At 42.8% G+C, this 12947-nt stretch overlaps 1 protein-coding gene and 5 non-coding genes across 7 annotated transcripts; 1 reads left to right on the forward strand and 5 right to left on the reverse strand.

Moving 5' to 3' along the window:
• Nucleotides 1-212: 212 nt before the first annotated feature.
• On the reverse strand, nt 213-11000 carry RANGRF (RAN guanine nucleotide release factor). Of its 2 annotated transcripts, XM_089480233.1 has the most exons (6): nt 10941-11000; nt 9391-9491; nt 7935-8051; nt 3380-3527; nt 2401-2495; nt 213-783 (listed from the first exon to the last, which is right to left on the reverse strand). In XM_089480233.1, the coding sequence occupies exons 2-6, from the start codon at nt 9480-9482 to the stop codon at nt 654-656; spliced, it is 582 nt and encodes a 193-aa protein (XP_089336359.1). In that variant the 5' UTR covers nt 9483-9491; nt 10941-11000; the 3' UTR covers nt 213-653. The 2 variants fall into 2 exon arrangements, with proteins under 2 accessions (XP_089336359.1, XP_089336360.1); XM_089480234.1 differs by lacking the exon at nt 10941-11000 and having other exon boundaries at nt 9224-9474.
• TRNAA-UGC (transfer RNA alanine (anticodon UGC)) lies at nt 4722-4793 on the reverse strand. Its single transcript has one exon. It is a non-coding gene; the product is annotated as a tRNA-Ala (tRNA).
• TRNAA-UGC (transfer RNA alanine (anticodon UGC)) lies at nt 5423-5494 on the reverse strand. The gene has a single exon. It is a non-coding gene; the product is annotated as a tRNA-Ala (tRNA).
• TRNAA-CGC (transfer RNA alanine (anticodon CGC)) lies at nt 6124-6195 on the reverse strand. The gene has a single exon. It is a non-coding gene; the product is annotated as a tRNA-Ala (tRNA).
• TRNAA-UGC (transfer RNA alanine (anticodon UGC)) lies at nt 7067-7138 on the reverse strand. The gene has a single exon. It is a non-coding gene; the product is annotated as a tRNA-Ala (tRNA).
• On the forward strand, nt 8388-8460 carry TRNAK-UUU (transfer RNA lysine (anticodon UUU)). Its single transcript has one exon. It is a non-coding gene; the product is annotated as a tRNA-Lys (tRNA).
• Nucleotides 11001-12947: the final 1947 nt, after the last annotated feature.

Here is a 12947-nt window from a genome sequence, read left to right on the forward strand (position 1 = left end):
TTGGTAACATTATGGTCTTGTTCAGAAACATTTGTTTTTCCTCTGCTTCAAGTTCAATGAAAAACTTGTGCACTTTAAGGATTACAATCTGTCTTAAAACTTTTGTTGACTGGCCATAATTAAAGATACTTGCTGCTGATGCAGCTTTTTTTAAAAACTCTGAATTTTGTGCATTTTCTTGACATTTTTGCCACATGTCTTCCATTCCTTGTGGCATGTAATTAAAATGCATGTAGAAGATGACAGTGTTGAATAGTATACTGGCAACTGGATGTAGCAGTTTGGAGGATTGAGCTGCCCAGGAACTGTGGTATATTAAGGAGAAACAAAATAGTTGGGACCGGGAGGAATTGGTGTGACTCCCCATTGAAGACAAATTACAATCATGCCAGTCATTATCATCCAGTAGCAAAGAGGAGATTAAACCATATTTGACAGGTGGGTGCCTTGAAACCAACCTACGTCCATGCAAATACCCTTTGGCACTCTGTCCATTTCCTTCTGGGGAAAAGTGAGGTGGAGGAAAGAAAGAGCTGAAAGGAAAGTCAGATATTCAGCCTGACACAGCACACCTTCTGAGAGTCTTAGCGGCGAATGTGCTTGCAATGCAGATCAGCTGAAGATGGATTGTCTGGAGTCTGAGTAGATGCATCCTAGCCAAAGATGCCAGGGTCGTGAAGCCTCAGGCTGCGTACGAAGATGTGGAAATGTTCCACCGTCCACGGAGCTTGAGAAAATGTAGGGGGGACCTCTGTTCCTTGGGCTGCGCTGCTGCTGAGGGGGCTGACACAGGAACAAAGTAAGACACTGTAAGGCACTCATCATTTTTTCACACAACAATGTCCTTCCCTTTGGCTACAAAACACTGCCTTATACCTGGGATTGCCAGGTAAAATATGGGACAGGTCTCCTGCTGCTTCAGTACTGAGTTGATCCTCCTCCAACAAGGCTGAAGATAAAGGTTCTGATGGGAAGAACTATGGCACTTCTCCTTCCTCAACTCCCCATCCCCTTCTAGCTGATGCTGCCCCATAACACAGCTATTTACTAGCTGGCGGAAAGTGGTGGGGAGGTTGTGATGGCAGTGAAGTGTCCCACTCTTTTTATGTAGTCAGACACACAGCAACAGGCATCCTCCATTACGTCCTGGGACAGTCAGTAGTACCCAGAAGATGATATTGTTGTGTGTCCAGTTCTAGGTAAATAGCTGGATGCTTCTCCACCAATGTCTCTTCCCACTTTCCAATGGCCAGAAAATAGCTGTACCTGGAAGACAGAATCATAAGAAAACTAGGGGATTTTGTGGATGAGAGAGAGGAAAGGTGCTACAGTTCCTCCCGACAGAACGCCCTCCTGATTGACAATCAACTAAGTGTTAATTTGAAGTATTTATACCCTGCCCTTCAGCAGAAAAGGCTCCAAGCCTAGTTTACAAATAGCTGTTTTGATAGTTCCCTGCCCTCATGTTTACAATGTAAATAAATCAGGACACACAAGAAAAAGAAAATGGTAGTGGGGGAGAGGATTAAGTCCAACAGATGTTGGCTGTTCTTCTCTTCCTCTGAAGCCACATAAGGTGTCCTATCCCATATTCAACCTAGCAATCCTACTTATACAAGGTTGGCTGTGCCCCAATAGCAATTTTTCGTGTCTTCACACCAGACCATCCACAATTGAAGGCTTGAATAAAACCATTTCTGGTTTCACAAAGGAAGAAAAGGATTTGGTTTGCCAAACGAATGTGTGTCTCTAGAGCACAATCACAACTCCTAGAGGATTCCAGTAATAGCAGTCCTCCGGCACCTGTATGTTGCCCACTGACAACGTGTTTCTCATTTCTACCTTATGCAGAGTCAGATACTTGGTCCATCTCATTCAGTATTATCACTGATTCTCCTGGGTTCCAGGCAAAATATTTTCCTAACGCAGCTGTCTAGCGTTGGACTACAAAGACAGGGTTCGACTTCTTGCTTGACCATGGAACGCACTGGCTGACCTTGGGCAAGCCACACTCTCCCAGCCTCAGAAGGCAATAACAAATTCCCCCCTCTGAGCAAACCTTGCCAAGAAAACCCCATGACAGGTTCATCTTAGGATTGCCACAAGTCAGAAATTACTTGAAGATGCACAACCTAGAGATGCCAGGAACTGGATGTTGGTGTTTCTCCATGTAAACATTACTGGCCCTTTTTCACCTCTGTCCACTTAGTTCCACCTGTATATAAAGTCCTGTATTTTTCTTACTGCTGAACAACCATATCGTGTTCCCATCTGTTTTAAAGGGCAAGGCTGACTCCAGAGGCAGCCATGCGGACTGACACTTTTGTGTTTAGAAATTAAGCATCATGTATAGGAGGTCTGTGTGGAGCCACCCCAGCCTCTGTTTTAAGATATACTTACTGGATCCATGTGGGATTGTTGAAGGTGAGAAGCAGATCTGTTCCATACTGAGGGAGGCGCAGCAGTGTCAAATGCAGGGTTACTTCATTTTTGGCCTGCAAGGAAAAAGGGGAACTAAATGAAGTTCTTGGAAATGTCTGTCCTTTGGAGGAGAAGTTAAAGAGCTCCCCCCACCCCCACCCCCAGATTTAAAATCATAATGGTAAAAAATTTTCTTTTTCTTTATAAAAGGGTGCACAGTGGGGGAAATGGTGGGAGAGGCACTCTTTCAGGTAATAAGCGCTGACAAAACATTGTGAAAGTATCCCAAATTAACAGAAAAATACTATTTCCTAGAAGAAGCTGCCTGAAATAATGATACACACTATATGAAAAACACCCGATGTGATTAGTTTTGAAAGTGAATGTCTTTGGGCTCCATCTTTAAGCAGAGAGAGGGAAAGGGAGGGTAAGGCCAGAGATTAAAAACAGGGACTCTTGGCAATAAAACATGGACTCTGGCACTGATTTAGCCTTTCCCCCAAATTAGACAAGACCTAAACTGGCTTCAACCTAGGTCTAATCTGCACTGCAGAAATAATGCAGTTTGACATTGCTTTAGCTGCCATGGCTCCAGTTTATGGAATCCTGGGATTTGTTGTTTGTTGTGGCATCAGAGGTCTCTGACAAAGAGGGCTAAATATCTCATAAAACTACAAATCTCAGAATTCCATCGCATTGAGCCAGGTAGTTAAAGACGTGTCAAACTGCATAATTTCTAAAATGCAGATTAGACCTCAAACTCATGGATTAAAAACCTGATACCCTTTCAACAGAGATTCAAGGGGAAGGAGGGAAGAATAAAGGAAGATGCTCAGGTTGGAACTAGTGGTCCACTTTCAAGAGTTCTGAGCAGGTCCCACTCACCCAAATTATGAGAGGCTCTCTGATGCCAGTTCCAAGATGATAATCTGCCTGGCACCCTTGATAAACCACTTACCTCTTCATTGAATTTAGCTACCAGCTGGCGGGCAGTGAGCTGCCAGGCACTGCTACAGCCTTCCAGGGCCAAGAGATGCGGCATGAATAGTTCTTGGCTGAGGATCTCAGTGGTGGCAGAAGCGTCAGCCAAGTCCTCAAAGTGGTACCTAGCAGGAATAAGGATGGAGAAGAGTTGACTTGAAAGAAAAGGGAGACCACGCTGCCCTCAATCATGGAGAGAGACCAAAAAAGGAGTGTAGGAGAGTTCCCAGAATCCACATAGTGAACAAGGCCCCTAAGCCATGCTGGCTCAGGGATGCTGGGAGTGACTGTTCCAAAAAATAAACTTTCCCAAACGCTACCAAAAGCCCATTCTGCTTAATTTGCTGTGCATCACTCAGATCTTCATAATTTGAACCACTTACAGGAACATCCCAGTGTCACTGTATCTCATACATATAAAAGACTCATTCTACCACTGAACTTCATCTAGCACACAGGGAAATCCTTATTTTTATTTTTTCCATGACAGCTTTAAAAACCACCCTGATAATTGGGTTTTGCATTTCCTCTTCCTCTCTTTGAGCTGCTGTCTCAAACAGTGCTTCTCAGGCTATCCAATGTAGGAAATGGGCAATTTTTAAACATTTCTTTTTTCCAACGTGCCAGGGACAGGTACCATATTTGTGCTTATTGGCTCAGTTTCTTATGTACATGGAAACTTGTCAGAGACTGAAGCTAATGGCTTGCAGACTATGGACCACCAGTAGCACTCGCCTATAACACATAGTAAGCTTTAAAAGACCTTCCTTTTTCTATGCCACATTAACGGTGTTCACACATGCATCTGAGTAGCATTAATGTGTCAAGGGCTATGTGGGTGACACTGGCCCCTGGGGACCTCAGACAGATGTACACATGCTATCAGTCCTCTGCCACTCAAAAAAACCTGACCCTAAATGCTTTCTGATGCCCCCATGGCTATATGGGGGACAGTTTTGTCACATTTTTGCCCAATCTCAGGATGACTTGAGCTAAGGAGAGGCATTTTGAAAAGTATGAAGCTATCTGAAAGTTAGTCAACTTCCGATTTACTTCCTGCTTGGGAAAAAAAGCCTTCTCCTGGGTTTAAAACAGCCAGGCTAGAGGATGAAAATGTGATGAAATTTCCTTTCTGGGGACAAAAAAAAGGTTATTTAAAAATGGTTGGTTTGCAAGGACACCCCCTCCCCCAGCCCCTGCATGCTATGCAAGGCTGCATTTTCCCCTCCTTCAGCATAGCAGAAGGAAAGAAAAGGTCAGACAGATGTTTGTAAGACAAAGGCTGCAGTGGGTTTGCCTGTGAGGCTGTAATAAAAACCTGGAGATACTGGGGATCGAACCCAGGACCTCATACATGCAAAGCATGCGCTCTACCACTGAGCTATATCCCCTTCCTGGTTTCAGCTTTTCATGGTGATGCCTCCAGGCAGTGATCTGTTTTTTCATGCCACATGGAGCACCTGGATTCAGCTTTTTAGAAAGGAAATTCCTAGAATGTGGCATCTGTCATTGACCAAAGAAGGAGGAGAATGTTGGAAAGAAAGAAAAAAAGAAACAGGAGCAAAGGGTTATATCAACCAAGACCAGATCATGAACTATTGGTCTATTTCTGGTTAATGCTAATCCCACTGAAGTTTAATTCTATCAGACAAAACAAGGGCAGGCAACTTTGACAGGCCTAAGATCAGTGTTGCCCTTCTGCTGGAAACCTCCATTGCCTGCATCTCTCCCAAATTGTGTATTGTCATCATTATCATCCATCATCATCATCCATCATCTTGTAGCTTTAAAGGGAAATTGTGCTTCCTAGTGGTTTCCAGGGAATTCTTTAAAACAAGTCCTGTGCTTCTGCACATAATGTTTAAACGTTAAGAAAACATATTGGTTTAATGTATTTTGGTGGTAAGGGTGAAAAATAATACAATCTGCAAGATAGACAAGGATATGTAGCACTTCAGCCAGTACGCCCTTAAGATTTCTTACCTTTTAACATTTGCCTGCAGAGCACAGTTTTAAAAGCTGGAGATGCTGGGGATCGAACCCAGGACCTCATACATGCAAAGCATGCGCTCTACCACTGAGCTACATCCCCTTGTGCTACAAAACAAGCCTGGCCTCTTATTGATCAGAAATGGCTAATGGTTTATTTTAATATTATACTTTCTTCCTTGCATTTCAAGAACATTTTCGCAGACTTTTCATGATGCAACCCTAGGCACATTTCTTTTAAACAGAGCATGGGAAATGTCCTTTTATGACTACATCTCCAAGAATCTGCTAGCCAACATGACCACTGGCCATTAGGCTGTAAGATTCTAGGCCCTAAAAAGTAACATTTCCCACTCTGGAGTAAGCTCCATGGAACATCAAGCTTACGTCCAAGCAAACACACACAGAGGGCTGTAGTGTCATTCAATTATGCCTTTGAAATTGAATTTCACAATTCAAATGTAGTAAGAACTATGTTTGGTAAATGCAGCAAACCCTTTAGGGCTGTTTTTTTCACCCAAATTTTGATCCCGTATAAATGAATGTTCCACTTATGCAGACAAAGAACAAGGAAAATGTTCTTGGCCTCCATAGGAAAATACAAGTGGGAGATGTGATTGAACAGCATGTAAAAGTGCCTAAAAATCAGCCAAAAGGCAGGACTGTATTTCTATGTTCCAGTTAACCTTTTCTACAAACTAATACCATTTCCCAAGGCCAAAAAATTCCTCCTGGAGATGCTGGGGATTGAACCCAGGACCTCATACATGCGAAGCATGCGCTCTACCACTGAGCTACATCCCCCTCCTGATCTTTCTTTTTTCATCCTTCCGCCAATGCTCCAGCACTGATGTGTGTACATTCAGCTGCTGGCACTCTGCTGCCTCTTTCTAGACCAGAAACTGAAATCTGGTTTTAGATTAAATTTCAAAAAAAGAATTCCAGATTTATATGTCAGTTCTTAAAGGAGGAAAGGAACTGGATCCTGAATTGATGCTTGGGTTCCATATGCACTCAACGGGCAGCAGCCAAAAGTCAGAAACCACATTGGCTCTGCATTGGACTTTGGAGGGCTATATGCACCCTCCCCACCTCTGATGTTTTTTTAAAAGTGATCCAAAATCTACAAAAGCTAATGCTGCAACTTCTTTCACTTGGTTAATCTCAAAAGGTGCTACAAAATCCCTTTGTGACCTGGTCTCCAGAGTCATAGTCCAACACTCAAACCAGTATACCACGCTGGATCACAACAGTCTGTTACTCCGGCATATGTCACTAACAGGATTGTTGCCCTAATGTACCCTGATGCTACCTTTTAAAATTCTATCATGTCTTAGTCAGGGTGACCAGATGACCTAAGTGCAAAAGAGGACAAGGCAATGCAAAATGTAGGACATTATAAAATAAAAGCTAAAAAAAACCACTCCTAAAATTATAAATTCATGCTCCTTTGCCATGCTCAAAATGGACATTTTGGAATTCCTTCTGGACAGAAGGCTGAAATGTTGGACACATCCTGGAAAAGGAGGAAGTCTGGTCACTCTGCGCTAAGTCTTATCATGCAGCACATCAACAACAGCCTCAATTGGTACCATGGATGGCTCTGTCCAGTTCCTGCCTTGAGAGCGTGTCTTTATGATTTGCCCCCTGAGCAAAGAAAATTGGAAAAAAAGAGTGGAGATGCTGGGGATCGAACCCAGGACCTCATACATGCAAAGCATGCGCTCTACCACTGAGCTACATCCCCCTTGCCAAGGAACTGCTAAACATCCTTGGACTGATCTGAAGACCTCTATCAGATTTACAGAACCTATAACCTCCCAAAGGTCATTGGATACCAACACTTACCAGCACTAGCCAGCATGGCCCATAGTTATGAAAAGATGGGATCTGTAGTCCTACCACATCTAGGACACCACAGGTCACCCACCCTGAGCTATAGAAATGCATCAAAAAGCTTTGAGGAAGTTACTTATTGGGTGACAACTCCCAGAATACACTAGCCAGCATAAAATTCAGGAATCTTTTCACGATTAAGTGCAATAAACAAAAAGGTCTCTGATCCTATGAAGGGTTGATCTTTTCCCCTCACTGCCACATTTAAGATTTGGGGGATGCGTGAGGGCTTGATGTCTTTTTATTTTCTGTTGTTGTGTGCCTTCAAGTTGTTACCGATTTATGGCAACCCTAAGGTGAATATTTCATAGGGTTTTCTTGGCAAATTTGCCATTTCCATCCTCTGAGGCTAAGAGAGTGTGACTTGCCCAGGGTCACCCAGTAGATTTCATGGCTCAGTGGGGATTCAAATCCTAATCCCAAATTGTAATCCAGCATGCATACCATTACACCACACTGGCTCATTTATTTATTTTATTATATTATATCCCATCTTTCTCCCAACATAAGACCCAAGACAGCTTACTACTGTTACAACATTACAACAAGACAAGTCTAACAACCCAAGCTATCATATTAAAACACCACCGATTGTAAAGGTGCAAAATCATTTTAAAGACATAACATTAAAAGATAATGCCACCCACCTGGCAGCGTTTTCGTCTGGCACACCTGCCTGATATTCCAGCAGTTCTATGATGATGCTTTGGTCTGTACAGGGATGAACAAAGACTTCTTGGTTGTCAGGTACCTGACGCATCTCACTGCAAGAGAAAGAAATTAGTCAAAAGTGTCTATGACAGTGGTACAAATCATGTTACCAGATGGGGGATAGACTACAATTCCCATCATTCATTACCACTGGCTATTCTGACTGCTGGGAATTGCAGTCCCACAACATCTGGACTGCAGCACAATGCCTAACCCTGGTTTCATGACACAAGGAAGAGGCTATGCTAATACGATTAAAACCGCAGTATTTGTTGTTGTTGTGTGCCTTCAAGTCATGTCTGAATTATGGTGATCCTTAGGCAAACCTATCATAGGTTTTTTTTGGCAGGCCTCTTGCTACTCATGCAAGCCCAGGTAACCCAACAAGAGCCTGGATAGCTCAGTCGGTAGAGCATCAGACTTTTAATCTGAGGGTCCAGGGTTCAAGTCCCTGTTCAGGCGTGATTTCTTTTTCATGCCCCTTACAGAGCCATCAATGGACAGATTCACTCAAAGAAGCCACAGCTCAGTTGATGACACCCCTTCTTAGGGTTGCCATAAATCAAAGCTGACTTGACAGCAGATGACAACAAAATCCATTAAGAGAGCAGCATGATGAGAGTTGGGCTATGACTCTGGAGATCAGGGTTTGAATCCCCGCTCAGCCATGGAAAACCACTGGGTGACCTTGGGCAAGCCACATTCTCTCAGCCTCAGAGGATGGTAATGGCAAACCCAGCCGCTGAAATATGATGGATTCACCTTAGGGTGACCATAAATCATAAAGCACTTGAACGCACACAAGAGTGTGCATAGTGTACAGTGGGGCCTTGGTATCCACTGGGGTTTGGCTCCAGCCCCCCCCCCCATGCCAAAATCTATGGATGCTAAAGTCCCATTAAATACAGTGGCATAGTAAAATGGTTTACCTCATATGAATGACAAAATCAAGTTTGCTTACTGGAATTTGTATTTATTTTGAATATTTTCAATCCGTGAATGGTTTGAACCGTGGATAAAAAAAATCAGTAGATACGGAGGGCTGGCTGTATATGAAACATAAATGATTTTTGTGTTTAGACTTGGGTCCCATCTTCAAGGTATATCCTTATGTATATGCAATTTTTTCAAAACCCAAAACACCTCTGTTCCCAAGAATTTCAGATAAGGGGAACTCAACCTGTATTGTAATAAGTAAATAAATGTATGCATGTCAGAGTATCACCTCCAGGATCGGAGTCACTGTGCTTCTGCATACCAGTTGCTGGGGAACAAATAGAAAACACTTGCATCCATATCCTGATGGTGGGCTATTATGCAGACAGAATACTGGCCCAGATAGGCTCCCTTTTCTTGTGTTCTTATGTTCACCGCTCTGAAGGGCTGGCGTACCTGACATCAATGCCGCCTGGAGGAAGGCAAGCAGAAAACGCTCCCCCAAAGAGCCGGTGTGCCTCCTGCTGCTGGTTTATCTCATCGCCCATGGCCTTGGCCTGCAATGAAAGCAAAAAGGTAAGCAATGTGAAGACAAGGGTTTTCATGGCCGGCATCCAGAGTTGTTCGTGGACTTTTGGGGCTATTTCTGGAAAAATTTATTCCTGACGTTTCGCCTGCATCTGTGTCTGGCATCTTCAGAGAATGGTGGCACGGAGGTGTGTGGGGTATATATACTGTGTGACCTTTAGAATCATAGAACTGGAAGAGACCACAAGGGCCATTCAGTCCAACACCTCTGCCATGCAGGAACTCTCAATCATAAAATTGGTTCTACATTTTTTGGTTGAGAGGAAGTGATTTCCATGTTAATCTCTGTGTTGGTCTGTTGGTGAATGGCGAGGCTTCAGGGTGGGAGGATATGCGAGGAGGATTTGTGTCTATTAAAGTAGTGACCCATTTCACAGGGGAGTTGTCCAGGTGTTTGTGGAAATGCCGGCATGGAAGTGAGTGGGATACGCAGCATCCAAATACGAATCAAGGGACACAAGAGACACTGCAGACTGGGCCAGCCAGAAAGATCAACAGCAGCAGAACACATTACAAACCATCCTGGGCATCAAATGCGTTCCCAGGCATTGCATTATCTGACGTTATTTTAAATGGTTGTCTGCCCTATTTTATTCAGTGTTAACATGAATTAATATGTATTATTCATTTGTGTAGAATGTACACTGTAGACAGATTTATATTATCTATTTTTATTTGTATGTAGAGCGCTGTGTAAACTGACAGCACTATATAAATAATAATAATAATAATAATAATAATAATAATAATAATATGCTATTTTATGGGCATAAAAGGCTATTAAGAGGGATCTCTTCTGGCCAGGTCTTCCCAGACTAACCTCTCATTTATAAGGACCTGGATTGCCCTCGCTTCCCTGAAGATCTCTCCCAAATCTTGCCTATTTTAAAGTTAGTTTATTTTAAAACTGAATTTTAAATTGTACTTAGAATGCGGTTAGTTAAGGTTTAATGAAATTATAATGTTGCTATTTTGGTTTAGGTCAGGGATAAGGGACATATGATTTTGATTATGTTGTATTATTATGTATTTCATCTATCTTATGTAACCCGCCTTGATCCTTTGGGAAAAGGCGGGATATAAATTAATTATTATTATTATTATTATTATTAATATTATTATTATTATTTGGAAACACTGAAATCCTGGGCCATGCCAAGAACTATCAGTTCAGGATGCACAGGGAAGCCATTGAAATCCATAGACACTTGGACAACTTCAGCAGGAAAGAAGAAACCCTTAAAGTGAACAGCATTTGGCTCCCAGTCCTGAACAAAACACCAAACTCAAGGCCCAGCAAATGCAAATGGAAACCACCCAGGGTCAGAGGGGTTACCAGCAGATAATGGATCACTAATTAATGACTAATTGATAATTAATAAGCATCCCAGCCCTCTGGCCAAGATCCCCAGACTCACCTTTAGAGTCAGGGTCAGGATGGTCCAAGGCTGGAGCAAAAGCAGCTCCTTCCCCTTTAAGCCACGCCCTCCCTGCCCAGAGACCACCCACCGCGAGCCCGGACTTTATGTATACAAACCGACCAATCAGAAACGGAGGGCTCCTCCTCTTTGATCTTGCCGAACGTTCTCTCTCCCAGAATTCGATTGTGGCTGCGATGGCGGGAAATACTCTTGATTGGCAGGCGTCTCGTCCAATCGCGACGGCGCTCATAGGCTGCTGCTCAGTGACCATTTTCGCAAGCGCGGGAATGGCTCCCTAGGGTTGGGTTTGCACTGCAGGAATGGTGCGGTTTCATACCGCTTTAACGGCATTTCCCCCCCTAAATTGGGGACATCTACACTGTAGAAACAAAGCAGTTTGATACCGCTTTAACTGCATTTTTAAATTAAATGTGGACTGGGTCCATCTACATTGTAGAAATAACACATTTTGATACTACTTCAACTGCATTTTTACTACACTGTGGGCTGTGGCTCATCCACACTTTAGAAATAATGCAGTTTGATACCGCTTTAACTGCCCCAGGGCTCTATCCTACAGAATCCTGGGATTTGTAGTTCCCTCCTTTGGCAGGGAAGCCTCAAGACCTTGGAGAACTACAAATCCCGGCATCCCATAGGAATGGAGCTACAACACTTAAAGTGGTGTCAAGCTGCATTATTTCTGCAGTGTAGACGCACCCCTTTGTTAGGCCTGCTTAGAAAAGCGTCCTCTGTAATGTTTGTTGTATATGTTGTGCACAAGGCGTAATATGTGTTATTTATGTATTGAAATGCTGAGACGTCTCTTTAATGTGATATTGTAACTGTTTTAATTAATAAAATAAATTTTAAGAAAAGAAAAGTGTCCTCTGTGATTCGGAAGTTTTATATATTTCCGCACCATTCTCTGAACCCCTTGTTTCTGTTTTTCCTGTTTTATATAAAAATAATGTACTCCGATAATACTTTGTTTCACTTTGCTTTAATGAATGATATTAACTATAACTCCATAGCCATGATTTTGACCTTAGCCATTGTCTCTTCCTTGATTTCTCCTCTCTTCCTTTTACTTTACAGAAACCCACTTCTACTGACGCTGTGGTTTTGTCTCTTTAGCTTAATACTTACTTTGAATATTTGTCCACCTGTGTATAAATCAGTGTCTAAATATAAATCCGTCTGCAAGTGTATGCTAATCAAAGGTCCAGAGATGCAACACATCAGTTAAATAATAAATACTTATCACAATACAAAATTCTCAGACGTTCACAGATTGCTCTTTTGCTCCATTCATTGTGGCACTGATGGAAACTCTACCTGTTGGATGTCTGGCCTTTGTGCCAGCATTCAAAGCACAGCTGTTTTGACAGTGAAAAAGGCAGCATCCTCATACACTCCTTTCCCCACTAACAAGCTTCATAAAATCATTTAATTCCCAAGAAAGAAAAGATGAGGCATCAGATCTGCATGGAAACTGCACTCTGGGCTAGGAATGATGTACCATGTTGGACCACAACTCCCATTATTCCCTGTCCCTTGGCATGCTAGGAATAATGGTAATTGTATCCCATACTGTCTGGCCACCCCTTGCTCTTGGCATCTTAGAGTAAACTATGGGACAGTAGACTATAATTGCCAAAGAATAGGCACTTTGCACATATCCAGAGCCCTGTTGCTCTGAATTTAGGTGTCCCACCCAAGTACTAACCAGGGCTGACTCTGCTTAGCTTTCAAGATCAGACAGGATCTGATGCCTTTGGGATATTTGGGGCCATACACCAGAGGTTTTATTTAGTGCACCATCCTTTCCACAGTGGCTTATTGATCTTCTCTCACAGTACTCTGTGTATATTGGACTACCTTCAGCACCAACCAACATGGGGATAATACATATGATAGGAGATACAGTCCAACACACCTCAAGCATTCTAGATTGGGGGAAGCTAGCTCCACCAAACCTCATCTCATTCTACCAAAAAGCTT

The sequence above is a fragment of the Sceloporus occidentalis genome, unplaced genomic scaffold (genome assembly GCF_023333645.1).
Source record: "Sceloporus occidentalis isolate IW3139 unplaced genomic scaffold, rSceOcc1.0.p SCAF_14, whole genome shotgun sequence".
Taxonomy (NCBI): Eukaryota; Metazoa; Chordata; class Lepidosauria; order Squamata; family Phrynosomatidae; genus Sceloporus; species Sceloporus occidentalis.